Raw genomic sequence first — 22,901 nt, forward strand, 5'->3', positions numbered from 1 at the left:
TATTTTTGATTCTTAGCCTAAAATTAAAAATAAAATAACTACATTTCAATATCCATCATGGCACCAAGTCAAGATACTCTATATGAAAAACATCAACAGATTCTAAATGTTTCTGCGCTCTTATCCCTAAAGAAGACAAGCAGTTTTATTAAAGGTGTCATGAACTGGCTTTTTAAAAAAAAAATATATATATATATTGTCTGAGGTCAACTTATGACGTTTGCGTGGTTTTTACATTCAAAAACATCATAATGAATAAGTAATAGGCTCTTTTCTACCCTGTTTTTGAGGCTCTTTCCTGAAGACTTGGAAGTAAACACCCACGGCTAGGATAAGATTTGCATATTTAATGAGCTTCGGCTCCCCACGAGTACACTGTGAGGGATTGTTTTGAAGCATGTGGGAAAACGGCAACCGGAATAATTTGTCCCACAGGGCTTGCAAAACGTCTTTATCAAACAAACACAATGATTTATCTCTCAACCACCCTCGATTGATTGGAATGTTATTTTTTTATTACTTGGCCCGCCCGATCGGTGGATATAAATCCAGTCTCTTGTTTACAAATGAATCCGTGATCAGAAATGAAGGAACCAATGCAAAGTCTTCCCCACGTGAGCTGGATATTCATTAAAAATAAAGTTCATCCATGTATTCATAATATTGGAATCCGAATGAAGCTTATGCGGTACGTTTAGAAATTCAATGCGGTTTAGCCCTCTGTAGGCCTGTGTTATGTTAGTGGCACGAGTCGGTGGGCGGGGCTACAGAATCAGGCGTTGTTCTTCTTCTGTTGAGGCGGTGCTTCACTACACTCTGACGTCATAGCCTGGCACATTCTGAGATCGATCGTTTGCTGGGCCAGGTGTCAATAAAAGCTTTTCTTTGACTATCAAGGAAGTTTTCAGCTCTGAAACTTACAGGATATTCTTATATTACCATGACCTTTTATATATCAAAAGCTCAAGGGAAAGTTGATTTCTCAATTCATCACCCCTTTAATATTGCATAGGCTGCTTGCAGAATTTTTGAATTTCCTAACATTAGAAAGAAATACAATAATATCAAAGCACTGAGACGAGACTTGAAATAGTTGAAAAGCCCTAGAAAAGAAAAGTTAATGTACCAAATCATTTTATATGAACTTGGTGTGCACCACAATACTATACTGTCAATTCTATCAGGACCACTATCGTCAAAGATGATTGATTGACTTTTAGCATATAGTTTGGATTCCCGGTATGGTTCTGTTCTGGGCAAGAACTCCCTGCGCATCCATGCGGCCTAGCATGGATAAGAGCAGGGAGAGCAGCAATAATCCCCCTTAGGATAAACAGAACAGAACCAACATACCGGTAATGTATTGCAGATATCATTAATGTTGATATTAAATGTACAAAATAATTCAGGAATTTAGTCTGATTCAAGGGGAATTAGAATACCAAATTCTGACTGACAAGAGGAGGAGCTGGGGGTGGAGGAGGGTAAATGAGCTCTGGAGAAATGCTATAGCTGCTGATAGTACTGAGGAGCTATATATATGTATGCAGTGATAGACGTCGTATTCCTATAGGTAGACGTAATCAGCTGACAGACAGCTGATGCGAGTTTGACTAACGTGACCTGCCAGAACTGATGCTATACGCTTGATTTACAGTACAGTTAAAAAACTTTCAGCATCCTCTGCACATTTGGCCAATTTCATTACAGTATATACAGAAGGCAAGAATATATCCCTAGCCTAGGCAGTCATTTCTCCACTGTACAGTGCTACAGTTGACATTTCCCTCATTTGAAGTACTGGTACTGTGTACTGTAATTATACTGTATGTGTCAGTATAAAAACCTTGTGTGATGCAGAGATTCTGATTGTTGTGTCATCAGTTGTGCAACCTAATGTTTACTCATTGTTAAACGTTTTGAGAAATGTGTCTGTTTTGTGAACTGAATGAATGGTTTAGGAAATTGGGCAAACTGAATCAGCTATAATGCAATCGAGAAAAACTGCAATACGATAGATTCTTACCCAACTCTGCTATTACTTTCTGTGATCAGATCTTCTTATTGATTTCATGTTATTTTTTCGTCAATGGCAAAAAGGTCTATATCCATGATGAAAGTGGAGCGGGCAGTCGGAGAATCAGCTCGCCAAACAATTACGAAATTAATCTCAGACATATACGGATTAGATTTCTCAGAGATGAGAAGCAGTAATTGTCTAATCAGAGGCCAAAAGGCCTAATAATTTCCCTTTTGGTTGTGTATTCATACTCATCATTTAGAAAGTAGAACAAGCCTGATAATGAATTCATATATAAATGTTTTTTTGTTTGTTTGTTTGTTTATTTCGCTTTGCTGAAGCATACACATAACTGTCACAGAATGGATTACAGAATATTTTTGTTGCAATCTGAAAAAAAAAACGCATAACCAACATACAGAGCACAAGCAGTTACGTCTATGTTCCTAAATTATGAATCATTTAGCTTTAACCCTTGTATGGTGTTCGGGTCTGTTGGACCCGTTTTCATTTTTTATCAAAAGAAAAATGATACGATTCATTATTTTTTCAAACTGAGACTCATTGGCCGTGGTTCATTTTCTGTGAGGGATATATATCAGAACACATTTTCAATGACCACACACTGTACACCCCCCCCCCCCCCCCCCCCACACACACACACATTTATATTACACACAGGATGTTCGGGGCCACTGGACCCGGGGCTAATATAAGTGTGGAAATTGTAGGTCCTGTGTACCTTTACTCTGTCCTCCTCCTGTCAGGGCCTGCTGTTAGTGTGTGTATGTTCATGTATATGATTAATGAGGACACAAATGTGTATAATGACTTGGGTATTACAACGTAAACATGGTTTATGACGACATCTGTGTCCTCATACTAAAACATACTAAATGGTGTTTTTTGAAATTCACCACATATCCGTGTGTGTGTGTGTGTGTGTGTGTGTGTGTGTGTGTGTGTGTGTGTGTGTGTGAGTGTGAGTGTGAGTGTGTGTGCATGAGTGAGTGTGTGCGTGTGTGTGAGAGAGTGCAAGAGTGAGTTTTGTTTCTACCCCTGCCGTTCCCACACAAGGTTGCAATTCTTAAATGTGATCTAACAAAGGTAAAGAGAAAATATTAACCCTATTATGTTTTATATTGCTTGTAATTGGGATGAAATAAACATCTATTGAGTATTGTAACATAACATTTTTGACTGTGTTGAATTAAAAACCCAAAAATGCAGTGGGTCCACCAGACCCACGAACACTGGCTGAATAACATGAATATGAACACCACACAAGGGTTAAACTAATCAAAAATCAAACATTAATTATAACTGAACACTTAATTTTACATAGCTAACATAGCCATCATAGTCATCTTATTAAAAAAACAACAACAACAGAAACAACTACTTTAGAGATCACAGTAAGAAAGAAATCAGTGTTTTAAAAGACAATGGAAAGTAGCAGATTTACAATTTGCATTTTATAGGCTTTTTTCAGGTTTTTCTTATCCGCAGGATATGTGCATTTGTACGCTACTGCATTTGTAATATATAAAAACAACAGCTACATAAAAGGAAAATAATCCATTATAAGTAATAGTCTTACACAGGGAAAAGAATATGACCAGAGAAATAGCTGGAATGGGCTATACCATTAGCACCCCGAGAAGCCTCTATCCACACACTGTCTCCTCTAAGTAGGTTCAGAACCACCTTCCCTTCAGCGAATGATCGTGTATTAATGTTGATAGTTTCAGCAGTTAGCTGTACAGCATTATTTTTCTTTAAGGTCACAGTGCCCAAACCCCGAGTTCCTATGCATGAGAACTGGAATTCATATACACCAGGAATCTGGCAGAAGAACTTCCCTGATTTTGGCTCATAATGGTTCTGTCCATTGTAAAGGACCCGACTGAACACAATCACTTTAGCAAAGGCAGGAAGGTTGGTGGCAACAGAAGCAAAGAAGGCAGAATGTTGTCCTGTGGTATTAATAGGGGGTCCTGGGGGTCCTGGAGGTCCAGACGGGCCTGCTACACCTCGTGGACCTGGAGTAATATATAAAATAATACAAATAAAAAAAAATATGCAGTTGTAATCTAGGCTTTGAAGTACTGGTACTGTGTACTGTAATTATACTGTATGTGTCAGTATAAAAACCTTGTGTGATGCAGAGATTCTGATTGTTGTGTCATCAGTTGTGCAACCTAATGTTTACTCATTGTTAAACGTTTTGAGAAATGTGTCTGTTTTGTGAACTGAATGAATGGTTTAGGAAATTGGGCAAACTGAATCAGCTATAATGCAATCGAGAAAAACTGCAATACGATAGATTCTTACCCAACTCTGCTATTACTTTCTGTGATCAGATCTTCTTATTGATTTCATGTTATTTTTTCGTCAATGGCAAAAAGGTCTATATCCATGATGAAAGTGGAGCGGGCAGTCGGAGAATCAGCTCGCCAAACAATTACGAAATTAATCTCAGACATATACGGATTAGATTTCTCAGAGATGAGAAGCAGTAATTGTCTAATCAGAGGCCAAAAGGCCTAATAATTTCCCTTTTGGTTGTGTATTCATACTCATCATTTAGAAAGTAGAACAAGCCTGATAATGAATTCATATATAAATGTTTTTTTGTTTGTTTGTTTGTTTATTTCGCTTTGCTGAAGCATACACATAACTGTCACAGAATGGATTACAGAATATTTTTGTTGCAATCTGAAAAAAAAAAAACGTATAACCAACATACAGAGCACAAGCAGTTACGTCTATGTTCCTAAATTATGAATCATTTAGCTTTAACCCTTGTATGGTGTTCGGGTCTGTTGGACCCGTTTTCATTTTTTATCAAAAGAAAAATTATATATATATATATATATATAATATATAAAATAATACAAATAAAAAAAAATATGCAGTTGTAATCTAGGCTTTGTTGGTTAGTTCTGTAATCTGGCTTAATAATGAAAACAATGAGTGAGGTTGATGGCTTCATTGAAGGATATTTAGAGGGCGTTTTTGATGTATGACTAGCTTACCAGATTCCCCTGGAGGTCCTCTGGGTCCTGGAGGTCCTCGGGAGGACTCTGTATCTGAGGGTTAAGGCATAGATGTTAAATGTTTGTAATATAAGCTTAACTGTTTGCATTAAAGGAAAATAAATCACAGTTTTAAATGTGAAAGAGCCCAAGCAAAATTCCTTGAAGCATGGAAAGGGTAGAAGGAAGGACTAAACAGTGTACAAAGAGTTGGTGCAGTTCAGGTGCAAGCATAAAAAGTTTGACAGTTGTGGCATCCAAATGCATTGATTTATATCACTGCACCAGTCCTGTGTACAGCAAAGAAGAAGCTACTCAAGCTGTGTATAGTTTAGAGATTTTGCAGTTAATTAATTGGCATTTTAAGATACATAATAGATCATGTGCACAATATTATCACTCGCTCTTTGTGCTTGCAATTAGATGAAAACAAACACTTGTCTAACCTCATTTCCAATGTCTGATATGTTGATGCCACCGTTACCTGGAAGGCCAAATACCAAATCACAGGTGAACCAAACCATGGTGACCATGCAAACATATTATTAAATGTCTTCAATACCTGATATGTGCCTACCATAAATAAGGTACTCTACAAGCACATAAAAAGGTAGTAAGAAGCTTAGGAAGAAATTTGCAGTCAGAGAAAGAAGATTTATGTATGACCACATGGCAGCATTTAAGAGCTCTTATACTATGATGCCTTACCAGTTTCAATCCAAGGGTTGAGGTCTAAGGCGGGGATGTCCCCACAGTTAACGTAACTGGCTGAACTGGTGAAGCGGAAAGAATCATTGGGAACTCTGCCAATTCCAGTGTTGTCGCAGATGATGCGGGCCAGCGACATAGAGGCCAGTGATGCTTTTTGTTTGGTGGTAAACACTCCTTTGTTCTCCCACCATAACCTGAACACACCATGATACCTGACGTTAACACCTTTCAAACACATACTAGTCTAATGGACTAAATCAGGGGTGTCCATTCATGCTCCTGGAGGGCCAGTGTCCTCCAGAGTTTGGTTCCAACCTGCCCCAGTGCATTTACCTGGAAATTTCCTGAAGACCTTGATTAGCAGTTTCAGGTGTGTTTACTTTGGGTTGGAGGAGGATAGTGGCCCTCCAGGAGTGGGATTGGACAACCCTGGACTAAATACACAGAAATCTTTACCTGTCACCCTCGCGAATGTGCTGGAACTGTGTAGCTATAAGGCAGGCAAAAAGAGGACCGACACGACCACCAGGAGCAAAAGGCTCAGCAACACCTCCCAACCAAATGTCAATGTTCTCAGGGGTGCCATAGAGCTTAATCAGCCTGCGAGCCAATACAGTGTTGTTCATCACCACAGCCAATTCTTGCTCATTCTGAGGGGCGGACAGTCCACAGAACCGACGCCATGCATTATATCCTTATGAGGAATAACAGATGGATATCTGGTAAGTCTTCTCTCAAAAACATGGAGTGATAATGCAGCATGAAGCTGAGTTGGCTTCATGTAATTGGGTTCAAAGGGTTTCAAGACTTGGTGTGCATGTTGCGTATCCAGAATATTTACCTGGTATTGCATGGTCACGACCTCTTTGCATATTGAGGGCAGCCAAGTCCAAAGCAATGTTTGCTGTAAAGGCAAACAGTCTCTCTCTAAGAGCATCCACCATCATGTGGTCCTGTGTATTCAGTTTTGCTGGCCGACCAATCAATCCACGGACCAGAGGATCGATGCCGCCTAAGCAGAAAGCAAAGCAGAAATAAACTAATATTGAAGAAGACAGATTTAGGACTTGGTAGGTATGCTGCACCAAGTCTCACAAACTCACCTTCGAAAAGGACCCTCCATGGTGAGAGGAAGGCCTCATAGAGGGGCACATTTGGAAATTGAGGATGGTTCTGGTAATTTTCATCAAGACGAAATATGATGGGTTGGACGGTCAGGTGGCCAAAACGGAAAGCTGCAGTGGCAAAGACGTTTGCAATGGTAGGGTCTACATTTTCATTGTAACCTGGATACTGTCCAAGGTGTCTATTGTAAGCATCAGGGCCCACGATTATCGGCAAGTATTCCTTAATCACCAAAATCTAAAAGAGAAAAGAGGTTGATCATGAATATATGTTGTACTCTGCATGTAACTGCTTGTGCTTGTAATAATGAACTTTTCATTGAGTGACTTTACCTGGTTGTAGGCGCCCACAATTTTTCTTGCCTCTTGATAGAGGGTTTCACTACTCCAGGTAGGATTGAGCACACGAAGGGCACGAGCCAGTCTATTGTGCTCTCTCATGAAAAGAGCGTGTAATGAAGTAAGAGCAATGTTCTCGTCAACACGGACATCCCCTACACACAAGAGTTCATTGGCATTTGCCTCATGGAATTGTGCAAATACCATACATTTTATATGCTGGATTTACCAATGACAACTATGCCTAATAATTGCATATAAAGGCAAAAGATAAAAAAAAGTAATGACCTGCAAAAAAGCAAGGCACCTCTGTTAGCGTGGTGTCATTGAGGGTTCTCCTACGTGTGGCACATATATTGCTTTCAACTTTGGTGAAGGGCAGGTGCTCTCGTCCATTGTCCTGGAACTGATCGTTGACACGAAGAAGACCACCATCATTGTTCAGGTCTCTCAGTTCCTTTGCTAGGCCATCCTCTGCCCCGTAAACCTGTCCAGCATCTAGGAAAGCTGTTAGAACATTGATCTGTTGCCTAACTTTGGGGGTCCCACCAAAGAGATAGGCGGTGTTCCCAGAACCACAGGCCGGTGATGAACGGAAGATAGGGAGACAGGTGTCAGGACGCAGACGTTTATCTCCTGGAGGGACCTGTGTTTTGACAATAAATATAACATGATAACATGAAGATAGTTTTTTTCAACAAGAGTGGGACAATTTTTGACAGAAGGACAATCTTTGACTGACCGGAATTGGGAAGCAGGGTTCAGAGCGTTCACAGCTATTTCTACAGTTGAGGCCACTGCTGAAAGACCTAATGCTTGGCGAGGAGGGCGTAAAAGTCAGGTCGTGGTCAACCCATTGCCCAAAGATGGTTAGCATGAAGCTAAAGTCACGATCACTCTCTACGTCAGCATCTGCAGTGCTTAGAATACGATTGGAAACCAGTCTGACCTGGAATCAGTGAGGAAGACAGAATTTAGACACTGTAAATTATTTGTCAAATAGAGTTCAGTAAACTATTCATAATCATCTCCATCATACCAGGGGCAGCGCTGCACCATTGTGCAATCTGTTGGGTTCCCACCCTTTGGGCTGGGAGATGCCATCCTCATAGTGAGCAGGCAACCAGCGAGCAAAAGGGGTGTTGGATGCACCAAGAAGTGGGTTCCTCCTGGGAATTATAAATTTAATTGTTTAGGCAAACACTTTTTCAAGCAAAACAAAAAGTCTTTGATTAAGACTGCCCTGAATGAGGATGGCAAGACAGACCTGTTGTTGCAGACATTGGTGGCAGTTCGATACTTGTTTAACTGGGGTGTGGTCCTACAAGATGGTGGCCGGGCTTGAGCCGCACAGCCTGTCAGACGTGTAATCGTGTTAAGTTCATCTACAGTGAGCAGATCTAGGGGAAAACACATAATGACAGTTTTTAGCATGGAACATCAGTCAGTGATGGATCTTTTCTGAGCTTTGCAAGTTTTGCCAAGTTTTTTGTCCTCATACCTGTAGCATTGATGGACCTCTTGTGTGCATGATGGGCTTTCTCACTGATCAGTCTGAGCGTTTGCCACATGTAGTCTGCGGCTCTCACGGCCTCTCTTGTCTTTCGAGCTGGCTGTTTCAGCAGACGTAACTTGTCGGAAGGCTTGATGACATCTCTGCGCACACTTGCTAAACTCCTGGATGTGGGGAGATTTATAAAAATAAACAGATCATTGACTGATGATGGCACAGCAATATTGAGCAACATACTGTACTTACTCATCACGAGAATACTTGTAAGCAGCATCTACTATTTTCTTTGCTTCCTCAATTGAATCTAGAATGAAACGTCTTCTGGGACTCTCTTCTTCTGCTAAAAAAGAAAAAGGTATTACATCTTGATATGCCCCTATAAAAGGCTAATAATTACACATTTTAGTGAAACCTGCAATTCATTCATTCATGTATTTATTTATTTATTTTGGACAGTAGAAGATTATTTTTTGGTTTTTACAAAATGCAGCAATGCACAGTATGTGATATATGTAGTCATGAAATTGAATCTCCAGAAGTCGGATGTCACACCAGATGTAAAGCTTAAACGACTGAAGAGCACGACAACATTTCTTGCACAAGGAAAAAAAAAAAAAAAGTTTTGATATGATTTGATTCTGTATTAGCTGTTTGATTTTGATGGCATGATTGGTAAACTTACCACCCATTGAAAGGGCACAACAGCACCCCACCACAAAAAGAGGAAAATTCATCTCTGAAACACAAATTGAGACATTTAGAAAATAAACTTAAAAAGACATTATGTTTATGAAATTGCAAAATTGCTAATCACAATTTTTGAAGATGCATTCCTCTAAATTTAAATGAAAAAAAAAGTATGATTAATTAACTTAAAAAATAAATAACTTAATTTTTTTTTAAACGGCTAAGTTTAAAATGCTATTTTTATATTTGGTAGACACGGTATACAATGGCATTTTAATCTAACTTTAAACTAAATAAATTGTTTTAAAAATACATATTTTACATTTTAAGGGACAGGGGAAAAATAATACAAATAATTTATTCTAAAAGAAAAAAAAAGTCAACAGTCGAAAATGAGAACTGTCTATTAAATGTAACAATTATTCTAAATATATTCTTTGCATTTCCAATCAGCATTTAAAGTGCAATTAAATTTATATAGTCATTTAAGGAGAATTCTTGCATTTCTCACCAGGTCTCAGCAGGTCTCAGGCTCTCTGGTTCTGGACTCAAGACTAAGGGTGTGTTGTGTTGTGTTGTACTGACTGGATGGTGCTTTATACCATCCCTCAACCTCACTCTGTTAAGCATCACTAAGGGAGTCTTAGGCGGGGTTAACAGGTTTACTTCCTTCTTCCTTTTCACAGCAAGTGTATTTACCATATGTGGAGTTTGATTGATTGATTTATTTGAGGTGACAATCTGACACTCATTTACTCTTTATTACTCTACATTATAAATGCAAAAACAATAGTTACAGATTTATGTACTTTCAGATTTATGTACAATTTCAGAATAGCTGAATTGAGCTAGTTCAGTCAACTCTGAGTAGACTGACTCTGAGTATAGCGCGTGTACCATGGTTCCCAACGACAAAAAAAGAAAATGTGGCAGCAGCTAAAAAAGGAAGTATAAAAACATAATTCAATCAGGTAAAAGCTTTACGCATATAAGGTGAATGGGTTTAGGCTACATGACTTTACAAACATTTGTCATAAGTAAATATCCTTCAGTGTCTATTTCGGTGTGCGGCAGCTTTTCCCACATAGGTTGGATTAGAGAACATTTTAATTATGTGAAAAGAAAATTAGACTGTTACATTTCTGAATTATGGTAATGAAACCGATGCTTTTGTATTTGTTGGAAATAAAGATGACCAAATAAATTGTGAATAATTTGTTTATCAGCTGTGGTGGTGGTTACGGCTCGTGGTTATATCTCTGACTACCCTTCCATCTGGCATCTTTCCATTCCATACAGTATCTGTTTCATTTTTGGAAGGTGCGGTGAGGGGAATATGCATGTTATTATTACATCCAACCACACTGGAAATTTGAATTATTAGGCTACTTCCAGAGGTCGCAGCAAGATGCTATCAAGTGAACATTTATCAGATTAGCCTCATTTAAACCGATTTCTACACCACTGACCTGCAATCCTATGAAACTCCTCTCTGATGGCTCTCACGGGTTTGTGCCCGGGAAACAACACAAAAATTATCAGAAAGAGCATGAGAGCAAGGGACACTACCACTCTGCATACAGCAGCCTTACTAATGTGCTCTGCATCCCGAGTGTTATATAGAAAACTACCTTTTTTGTACAACTCAAATAAATATGCATGTTGATATGGCAAAAAAAAGTCCCCTGACGTAAACGTAACTCCCTATGAATTAATGCAGCCTCCTCATTTGTCACTTTTACAAAATATGCACAATGAATGAATGTACCTGCACTGCAAAGAATGCTTTTCTTAGGCTAATATTACACATAGTAGTTTTGGCTTGGTTTCTTTAATGGAATCTATCTGAATAAATCATGTAAAATCTCCTCGATTATTTAGGCAATGAAACATTTAATTTAATAATTTTAGTGAAATGTGCTTATTTATTAGTTGACTTTAAAAAAAACATATAAATTTGAGTGAATGGAAATACTCGGTAAGAACAGCATGACATTTTGCAGCATGAATGAATGAATTAAGTATTTAAAAATCACTTACGCTTTAAAAGCGGGAGGAGATCGAAAGACCAGGTTAGGTTCACAGAGTAAGTTACCATGGTATACCAATAGCATAAGCTCTCTTTCAGAAACAGGCTCTTTCTCAGGTTTGACATACCTCCCATTCTGAAACAGAGTTCCCCTCATTTCAGAGTTAACTCAGAGTTCTCACTTAACATCCTTTCTACAACGGGCTCCAGGTTTGCGGCCCAAGTTTGAGATTTTAATACAGGGGTTTCCAAACTTGGTCCTGGAGGGCCACTGTCCTGCAGAGTTTAGCTCCAACATGCCTAAAAACACGCACCTGAAAGTTTCTAGGATGCCCAGAGCTTGATTAGCTGGTTCAGGTGTGTTTGCTGGAGCTGATCTCTGCAGGACAGTGGCCCTCCAGGAGCAAGACACCCCTGATTTAACATTTTGAGTTACTGGGTTGCAATACTGGGTTAACAGAAAAAACTTTTTTTTAACATGCACTCCAGTGCGGACCGTTGCATTGCATCAGCCCAGGCTCAGTAATGTATGTGGTTACATGGTTTGCTCTCAAGTACTTTCTGAACTTTCTCTTTCTGTGCCTTTATTTGTATATGTAAAGCGCTTAGAGGACCCAGAAAAGCGCTATATAAATGTAACTAATTATTATTAATATTATTATTTGGCAGGAGGGGAGAGTGGGGTAAGATGAGCCATTGGGTGTCCAAGCAGATTTTCCCTGACAACTAACTTCAACATTACTGCATTATTTAATGTTTAACAACAAATTATTAGTTATAAAGTTAAATTTGCATGGAAATGGAAATTAAAATTAACTGTTTGGGACTAAACCTAATGCGGGAAATACTATTGCATGACAGGATTGAGAAACTTTACAAGAACAAAACAAACGCCGAATTTCAATGAAAACTCAAGGAGGAAACCTTTGCACACCATAAAGATAATCAACTGGGGATTTTCACCGTGAACTTCTCAGTTTTAGAAGTGAAAAGACCTCAGCCTCAGCACTGGTGAAACACAAGGAAGGAGGAACACAAATTACCCAACAACCTTCATGTTGAAACAATGAACGTTGACTTGTTACTTGTAAAAAGGGCATCTGCATATGTGACCACATTTAGTGGTCACTAATACATTTGAAAGACTTTCATTTGATGAAGCAACAACATTTTTTTTTACAAAGCTTTCAAATATATGGTTTATGCTCTGCACATTTAATGTCTTATCTGCTCCCTATAGTTCAGTAGTCAGAGCACTGATCAGGGAGTTGTCCATTTTAAGGGCAGTCTCATTCGCAAAATGCTTCCAGTGCACTGAAACATTTGATCCCTATAAAAAGTCCCCCAATGCACATTGAAAGCAGGGTGCATCAATGCTCACTGTTACCTTAACGGAAGTTCTGGAGTGTGAAACATATCACCTGCTTCAGGAGCCTTGAGGACTGCAGATGTGAACAGAGCAATAAACTACAATGTCCGTAATGGTGACAGCAAGGACAGTTGATCATCCTTACAGTGCCAAACCATGCGTAACCATGTGTCCTCCCAGACATGTTTGAGAACTTGCAACTGCTTTGGTGGAAAAGTGGAGCGAGTAAGATCAAGTGTTGGGTAAGTTACTCTAAAAAAGTAATTAATTACTAGTTACTAATTACATCTTCAATAGTGTAATTAGATTACTGTACAAAATACTCTCTCCAAAAAGTAATTAATTACTTATTACTAATTACTTTCTAAATCCTATATCAACCTTGACTAGTTAAGTGATTAAAGGATGGACATGAAATGGCTCTTTTAATTCATTCAAATAAATAATATAAAACTACATAAATTATTCTCATCAACTGACCGAAGTATTACAAATGCTACAGGAATGCCAATTGCGTTCATACAACCCTAGAGCAGACGTGGCAAAAAATGTGATTGGCTGTTGTCACTATGACGGTCGCATCAGCACCAAGCTTCAGCCACGCCCTCCGTCGAGTGTTAACACAGACGCCCCGTGTGAATGCAGCGTAATGGCACTTGCGTCTATCTGCCACGAATGTACTGCAAATAATCTAAAGAACGCTGAAGATGAGCAGAAATGAGATCTACATCTCTCTGCTTGCAGTACGTTAGTCACACTCGCCCGGAAAATGAGTGAAACACACACAAACACACATTTTTATCAAATCATATGTCATCAATAGCTGTTCACTTCCGCGATTTAGTACGATTGCGTTCACATCAGCAGCGAACCGTACCGGAATTCACATGAACTGTACCCCAGACCACCCTTTTTAAGGGTGCTTTCACATCTCTAGTTCGGTTCATTTGGTCCGAACCAAGGGCAAACAATTATACATTGTAGCATTTTTCAGCTTTTTTGGTTCCTTTTCACACCACACTGTGATTGTTTTGGTCCGAACCAGTTGAAACGAACCAAAATGCAGTCACATAACAACATCCACATCACTCATTGGCCATGGCGTATTTCCTAAACTGCTTTTCGTTTGGTCAGAATTTACATGCGGGAAGATTCCAACAGAAGAGGAAAAGCCAGCAAACAACACGGAGACAACACAACTATGGAGAGATGACTGCGCAGGCAGGTTTTGTCCGTGGTCATAATCTATTACATTGTTTGTATACACCACAATATGCAAACAATACAGTTCTATAATGAAGCGCGGATGCTGCTTGAAAACAACGTTCTAATGCACTGCAAACGGTGAGCGCGCATTGCTCATCACTTCAATCGGAGGCGCGCATTAATTCTTCTTAACTCTGACATGCACCTCCTCACTACTCCAAGCTTGTCGGCGAGCTGCCATGCTAAAGTGCAAACTGTCAACAAACACTTCCTCATCCCATTATGCACAGCGCAGCTGACTACGGCAGCTGGTTTAGTCCAAAAATGATCAGTACTATTTACAGTTGGGTCTGTTCGAGGTCGGATCACGTTCTCACCACAAACGAACCGCTCCAGAGTTCATTTGAAAGCGTACTGAGACCACCTCTTCAAGGAGGTCTCGGTACGCTTTTTTGGTCCGCTTTTGGTGTGCACCCGAGAGCGATTGCTGCTTTCACACCTGACCAAACGAACCGCACCAAAGGTGAAAACGAACTCTAGTACGATTCAACCGAACTAAATGAGGCAGGTGGGAAAGCACCCCAATTTGGAAGACCGCGTTCACATCATCCAAACGAACCGAACTCTGACGTAAATCGAACCCGGGTCCGCACCAAAACAGCTAGTGTGAAAGCACCTTAATAGACCATAACCGATTATAATGTACTGATGCTTTTCTGCCGTCATTTGTCACATAGGCCTACGTGCATTGTTGCGGTAGCATACAATGGCAGAGGGAGGCGAGGCGTGAGTGAGAGTAATAAAATATTCTCCAACTACTTTAAAAGCAGACATCTGGGCACATTTCGGCTTTTATGAACATCCTGGTACGCACGACCTGGAGCACACATTTACATGTAAATCATGTCACGCACAAATAAAATGTGCATGGGGTAATAATACCACTAACTTGATAAAACACGTCAGCGTTTTCATCGTGAGCTGTCAGTGCCAAGGTGGACCCAGCTCAGCCAAAAATGGATCAAATTATATCAACGTTAGAGTTCTTAAAGGGCCTGTTTACACCTGGTCACTTCATGCGTTTTTACAGATCAGATATCTTTCTGATTTATCAACACGATTTCATTTACATTTGGTCACATAAATGTATCTCCGCAAAACGAATATAAATCCGATCTCCAATTCCCGCGCTATATGCAGATTTATTAGAGTTCACGTCACCAAAAACAACATATATAAGCTGCATTTTATTAATCACCAGCTAATTTCAAAATCAAAGACCGCAATAGGAGAGAGCGCAGCAACAGATCATTCGGTTTCTTTACTTTTAATGAATGATTGTATGTTGAGCACCTGCGACTTGCTTTTGGTTTTATTTGCGGTAGTTTGAGCTCCGACTTGATGAAGAGATACTAAGCTGCTCGTCTGCGGCAACTTTTAGTATATTGTGTATTTGTTCTAAATGCTTGTCTTCTGTGCCCAGACTTGAGTTTTGTTTGATGTTTGATACATTCAAGAAGCGTGTTTTCTTCAAGCAGGTAAAATTAAAGTTTTAGTTTGCACGTGTGTGTCTCTGTGTGTGGGTGAGGGTAGATGAGTAATGTGTCGGGTGTTGTGTAATATTTGTGTAATAACTGATGTAGGGGTGAGCGGGGCATAACCGAACGCAGGGTTAGTTGCCACACATGCCAGCATGACGAAACTTTGATTATTTACTAGTTTTACATATCAACACTGTAGAGAAAAAAATGCACCAAAATTTTAAAAATAGCAAAAGTACATTTCTTACTAAAGTAGTTTTTTTGTGTTTATTTAAAATTAGACAAATCTGATTGTATTTTTTATCTTATATCTGTTATTATTTTTATGGCCTAACACCCAGGCCTCCACTGGCACCTGCTCCGCCTCCGTCAGTCGGCCCCCTGAAGTCGCTGATCCTTTCTCCTCCATGATTCCTCCCTCCGTCGCTACATGTGGTTGCTACATGTGGATGTGAATATTGAGATGTGAGCACATGAGGATCCACTTGGTGGCGCTTTGCAGTGAAGGTTTCATTTGAAGCTTTCCTTCAGAAGCACTGGAGAATTAGTGAGCCTAATATTCCCCCTGGTGGTCAGTTGAGTTCCCTTCAGGGGTCTTTCTTATTGAAGGTTAGTAGCTAGAGTTTCTAAATATAGACAGAAGGGCTGCACATCACAGCTTCACCTTTCAAAAGTTTTGGGTCCGTAAGATTTTTTTTTTTTAATATTCAGGTTCCCTTTCGAACGGTCAGTACTGCGTCGAAGACGCCATGGGTAGGTTCTCCTACTCTTGAATATACTGAAGTAATTGTAAAATCATGCAGTGCTACTGCCCAGTCAAAACAGTGTCGAGACATCTCGCACACTATTGCCTGGCCAGTGGGAACTGCACGAACCAATGGCAGAACAGCGTAATCTGAGCGAACCAATGGGCACAAAGCCCGCGAAGCTGAGCGCAAGAGCCCGCGAAAGGGGCATATAAAATACGCTGTAACTGTCAAAAACGTCCGGTTAAATCGACTGAAGCGACGATCACCCTTATCTCAGGGAACCGAGGTTACGTTAAGTAACCGAGTACGTTCCCTTTCGAAAGGTCAGTTCGTACTGCGTCGAAGACGCCATGGGAACCTGTAAAATCCCGCCGGGCTATGATAAGCGCAGTGACATGTACTCCCTCAAGTTTGAACACTTATTAGAAAGGGCTCAAGACTAGAGTTACTGACACATAATTTATATATATAATATATATATATGTTCACACATATATATATATATACAAGCCCAAATCAGAAAAAGTTGGGACAGTATGGAAAACGCAAAAAAAAAAAAAAAGAAGTGATTTCTAAATTTACTTTGACTTGTATTTCATTGCAGACAATATGAACACAAAATCTTTCATGTTTTGTCTGGTCAACTTCATGTCATTTGTAAATATGCATCCTTTCCTGTCATTCAGACCTGCAACACATTTCAAAATAAGTTGGGACAGGAGCAATTTAGGGCTAGTAATGAGGTAAAATGGTTAAATAATGATGTGATTTGAAACAGGTGATGTCAACAGGTGATTGTAATTATGATTTGGTACAAAAGCAGCATCCAAGAAAGGTCTAATCCTTTAGGAGCAAAGATGGGCCGAGGATCGCCAGTTTGCCAACAAATACGTGAGAAAATTATTAAAATGTTTAAAAACAATGTTTTCGACGCAGTACGACCTGACCGCTCGAAAGGGAACGTACTCGGTTACTTAACGTAACCTTGGTTCCCTGAGATAAGGGAAGGAGTACTGCGTAGACGGCCGTGCTAAAGCGCTGACTCGGGTGATCGCCGCTTCAGTCGATTTAACCTGACGTTTTTGACAGTTACAGCGTATTTTATATCCCCCTTTCGCGGGCTCTTGCGCTCAGCTTCGCGGGCTTTGTGCCCATTGGTTCGCTCAGATTACGCTGTTCTGCCATTGGTTCATGCAGTTCTCACTGGCCAACCAATAGCGTGCGAGATGTCTCGACACTGTTTTGACTGGGCAGTAGCACTGCGTGATTTTACAATTACTTCAGTATATTCGAGAGTAGGAGAACCTACCCATGGCGTCTTCGATGCAGTACTCCTTCCCTTATCTCAGGGAACCGAGGTTACGTTAAGTAACCGAGAACGTTTTCCACTAAAATATTAAGCAGCACTAGGCATGTTTCTTGAGCAGCAAATCCGTATAGGCCTATTACACTCGTAAAAAAGCTAACCCTGGGTTTCACTTGTAGCCGAAATATACTGTGACTGACTCCATAACCTGTCCATAAACAATCAGTGTACAGTTCTGAGAACATATTTTAACATCCTAAGTATTTATATTCGGTATCTTGTTTTAATTAAATTATAAAATGTTATGCAAGACATCAGGCGTCACAAGAAAAGACGCTAACCCTAACCCTAACCCCCGCTGAACCTGACAGATATCCAGCGCCGTTACGGTGAACACAGGACAACAGAGACTGGTCGATTACACTTTAATTACTTCTAACGTTAAATGTTTCATTTTTGCTTTATTAAACAAGCTTAAATGTAATATGTATTAAAAACGATATAAAATATACTATACTGCAAAATATGATAGAAAATAATTATCACATGTGTGTGGAGTATTCTTATTTTAATTTTTTATAAAGTCTAGAGGATTTAACCCTTTATGGTACACTCTAAAAAAAACCCCAAAGAACAAAGAATGGTTTCAAATCCGATTCCGCTAATCCGCTCCCGTGTTTTCCCGCTCGCTCCCCAGCGTCACTCAGAGTCTGTGCACGGAAAGGGAAATCTGAAACAATGCTCAGGTAGGCCGTGGCATTTAAACAATGCCCAATTGGCACTAAGGGGCCTAAAGTGTGCCAAGAAAACATCCCCCACACCATTACACCACCACCACCAGCCTGCACAGTGTTAACAAGGCATGATGGATCCATGTTCTCATTCTGTTTAAGCCAAAACAGAGACTCATCAGACCAGGCAACATTTTTCCAGTCTTCAACTGTCCAATTTTGGTGAGCTCGTGCAAATTGTAGCCTCTTTTTCCTATTTGTAGTGGAGATGAGTGGTACCCGGTGGGGTCTTCTGCTGTTGTAGCCCATCCGCCTCAAGGTTGTGCGTGTTGTGGCTTCACAAATGCTTTGCTGCATACCTCGGTTGTAACGAGTGGTTATTTCAGTCAAAGTTGCTCTTCTATCAGCTTGACTCAGTCGGCCCATTCTCCTCTGACCTCTAGCATCAAAAAGGCATTTTCGCCCACAGGACTGCCGCATACTGGATGTTTTTCCCTTTTCACACCATTCTTTGTAAACCCTAGAAATGGTTGTGCGTGAAAATCCCAGTAACTGAGCAGATTGTGAAATACTCAGACCGGCCCGTCTGGCACCAACAACCATGCCACGCTCAAAATTGCTTAAATCACCTTTCTTTCACATTCTTACATTCAGTTTGAAGTTCAGGAGATTGTCTTGACCAGGACCACACCCCTAAATGCATTGAAGCAACTGCCATGTGATTGGTTGATTAGATAATTGCATTAATGAGAAATTGAACAGGTGTTCCTAATAATCCTTTAGGTTATTGTATATATAGGCCTAATTTCATATAAGGTAATAACCCATTTATTAATTACTTTTGATACAATTCTTATTACTATTTATTTATATATCTTTTAAAGTATCATTAATGTAAAATACTAAATAAAATATTCTACTTGAAATTTTATTTTGACAATTTAGTAGAATAATTGAATAACTGATAACAGAAAAATCTGAATCCCATTAAAAGATAATCATCTGAAAGGTAAATATTTTATGACTTATGTACATATCAATATTTACTTATTTAACTGTCCATATTTTAATTGAAGATATGTCATAACAAAAATAATAAAAAAAAAAACATTATAGATTTTGTCATAATAGAATTCACTCAATTAACCTATAGGTTTTAATGAAAGTGAAGATGCCTGAAATGTACATCTAAATCATGAAAATATTGAATAATAGCCCCGTTAATTACAATAATTATTAAATTTAAAAACAATAACACCAGTAACAACATGCCACTTGGGGCCTTCTGTGCCTAATATGGCTGGGTCATCTTACCCCAAGGGTCTAATTTTATATACTTAAAAAAAAAAAGCTATAACAAACCAAAAACATTGTGTCCACAAATCCATCACTATTTTCGATAGACACAAAATTAGATCAAAACAGTTTTGACTGACTTAAATCTCACAAATGTTGATATTAAGATGAAATGACAAAATTAAAAATATTATATTCATTCATCAAAAGTGCTGAGATGAGATTTTGTGTTGTCTATGGTCAGGAGAAAAAATTAGGGCTCAGAGAGTGAGGGAGAGCCCACTGAGCATCAGCCAGTTCCAGGTAGAGTTAGATGGATAATTTGTATGGACAAGCACACAATCCTCGCCCCCAATGCCACCCCACCCCAGTGCCTCTTTTTTTGGTTTGGGCCACTGCCCCTCAAAATGTCTGTGCAAGGCCCTGCATATCAGTACGCCATTCTCACATTCGAGCTAGCTCTGTCCCCTCGCGTCTTTACGAAGATTGTCGAGGCAGCCCTTGTGCCACTCAGGCAACACAGGGTTCGCATCCTGAACTACCTCGACGACTGGCTGATTCTGAGTCACTCTCGAGAGCAGGTGTGCGAACACAGAGACCTGGTACTCCACCACTTAGCCCGTCTGGGCCTTCGGGTCAACTGGGAAAAGGGCAAACTCTCCCCAGTACAGAGGATCTCTTTTCTCAGTGTGGTGATCAACTCGGTCGCAATGTATGCGCAGCTTTGCGAGCGAGCGCGCTCAGTCACTGCTGACTTGCCTCCGTCAAATCGAGAGCAAGAGTGCAGTTCCACTGAAGTTATTTCAGGGGCTCCTGGGGCATATGGCATCGGCAACCGCGGTCACGCCGCTCGGACTGCTTCATATGAGACTGCTTCAGCACTGGCTTCGCGATTGAGTCCCGAGGTGGTCATGGCAGACTCGGGCCTGCCTACAGTCCCTCACCCCGTGGTTGAACCTCAGTTTTCTACAGGCCGGTGTTCCCTTAGAACGAGTTTCCAGGTATATTGTTGTATCAACAGATGCCTCTACCATGGGCTGGGGTGCCATGTGCAATGGACGTGCTGCTGCGGGCTCCTGGACAGGACCCCAGCGCCGCCTGCACGTCAATTGCCTCGAGTTGGTACGGTTCGCCCTGCATTTCATGCTGCACTGCTTGCACTGGTCCTCTTGGTCGCCCCATATTGGCCCGACCGGACCTCGTTCTCCGAACTCATGCTCCTTGCGACAGCCCCTCCCTGGTAGATTCCTCTGAGAAAGGACCTCCTTTTGCCTGGAATTCGGGGCGGCCAACTCTCATGTCATCCTGAGATCCCGGCCTGGATATGTGCCCAAGGTTCCCACCACTCCGTTCAGGGACCAGGTGGTGAACCTGCAAGCGCTGCCTTTGGGGGAGGCAGACCCAGCCTTGGCACTGCTCTGTCCAGTACGCGCCCTCCACACTTACGTAGACAGGACGCAGTATTTCAGGACCTCAGACCAGCTCTTTGTCTGTTATGGTGGGAAGCTGAAGGGAAGAGCTCTCTCCAAGCAGAGGCTGTCTCACTGGATAGTAGACACCATTGGCTTGGTTTACCAGACGCTGGGCTGCCCATGACCCCTAGGGGTGAGGGCACACTCCACAAGGGCTCTAGCAACTGGTGCCTGGCTAACAGACATGCAGGCTGGGCGACACCCAACACATTTGCCAGGTTTTATAACCTCTCAGTGTCCTCTCATGTACTTGCCTCAAGTAGTGGCCGATAACTGGACAGGCTCAGGTGTCTTCGCTTGCTCGCCATTCCACTCCACGGACTGGATACGTGCAATATTTTCCGCAGGTAGCTTCCCCTGAGGCCCTGAGTTCCTCCAGCACTGTTGATGCCGACACCAGTGTGCATGCCCGTTCGGTCAGCCCTCGTTTCTGGCTAGGTGCCCCATGTGCATGGTTCCCCCGCTGGGTAACCCCCACATGTGTATTTCCACTGTAAGCCTCTTTGAGCATGCGTCTTTCCCTTGGCAAGCCATTGCCACTCCTGGGGTGTAAAAGTCTTCCTCCTTCGGCGGGTTTCCCCAGAGTTCCTCCATATACAGCCCCTCCTCGGGTCATATGTGTATCTCTAAGTCCTCCCTGCGGGCAGGCACTTGCCGCATGTTTCCACGTGGAATATGCTTCCCAGTGTACCTTGGCATTCCTGTGTTAAGTGGGAGTCCTACATCTGTACTAGTCTTAAGACAGGGAGCTCACACTTACGCAGGGCACTGGATGACAGCCGAATGGTGTGATTAGATTGGGACCCCCATTCATCAGTTACTTACGTTACTCGGAGTGACTGAATGAAAGGGAACGTCTCGGTTACATATGTAACCCTCGTTCCCTGAGGACGAAACTGAGATGTAACGTCCCTCTGCCAAAGCCGGGAGTTCAGATCTCGGCTCCTCAGCAGATAACGTAATGCGACCTTGCCAGCGTACTTCCTTATGTACCCACGAGGTGGGGCAGAGTTGCAGAGTTTTGCTATGCAAATTCCGCAGGCCCATGGCATTGCATCGCCATTGGGCGTTTTCTATGATCTCGAAGATGATAGGCTTCTAAGCGAAACCCCCCATTCGTCAGTCACTGACGTTACGCCTCCATTCCCTCCTCAGGGAACAAGGGTTACATATGTAACTGAGACGTTTTAAAAGTTTAGAGATATTTTGCTTATTGTGATAGGTGTGTCCTCTGCCAATTGGTCTTTACCTCCTGTCCTCAATAAGGTGTAAACTACAGGTCTGGAGACTTGATTAATGCAAATTCCCATTGTGAACCCATGTTTACATTTGAAAAAGGTTTCTGTCTTGGTCTGGTATTGAAGGAGATGTTGCAGAAGGGTCAGGGCACATACCTTTACACAGGTCAGCCTGAGTGTCTTCTAGAATGTAATTTTCAGGAGTCAGGTGTCCATCTTTTACTCTTTACTTCAGAGCATTTGATGTTATGTATGGATTATCTTTTGGCATTTACCTGACTAATAATAAATTGTGGCATTTGATTTATTTCTGATTTACTCTGGAATTATTAACTCTAGTACATTACGTTAAGTTCATAACACCACATATCTACGTTCAGGTTAGTAGCGGACTAAAACACAGTTTCGGTGAAGCATAAGGGCGCACAACACGTTGCCTTGATGTTTTAGAGCTCTGACTAACACATTGGCATTAGTTACATATACTTAGACTATAGAGGTTAGTAGACCAAATGGGTCTGTCGTTTAGAGC

The 22,901-nt window shown here is 41.0% G+C and overlaps 1 protein-coding gene across 1 annotated transcript; it reads right to left on the reverse strand.

Annotated features, from left to right (window-relative positions):
• Positions 1-3,521: 3,521 nt before the first annotated feature.
• Positions 3,522-11,596, reverse strand: LOC307119168 (eosinophil peroxidase-like; the record flags this gene model as incomplete). The annotated part of the gene is made up of 14 exons (XM_079805247.1): positions 3,522-4,062; positions 5,059-5,112; positions 5,767-5,963; positions 6,226-6,463; positions 6,611-6,781; positions 6,873-7,131; positions 7,227-7,387; positions 7,521-7,878; positions 7,975-8,181; positions 8,272-8,401; positions 8,500-8,632; positions 8,734-8,909; positions 8,992-9,085; positions 11,590-11,596. The coding sequence occupies 14 exons, from the start codon at positions 11,594-11,596 to the stop codon at positions 3,617-3,619; spliced, it is 2,631 nt and encodes an 876-aa protein (XP_079661373.1). The 3' UTR covers positions 3,522-3,616.
• Positions 11,597-22,901: the final 11,305 nt, after the last annotated feature.

This window comes from Gobio gobio (genome assembly GCF_949357685.1).
Source record: "Gobio gobio genome assembly, chromosome: 22".
Taxonomy (NCBI): domain Eukaryota; kingdom Metazoa; phylum Chordata; class Actinopteri; order Cypriniformes; family Gobionidae; genus Gobio; species Gobio gobio.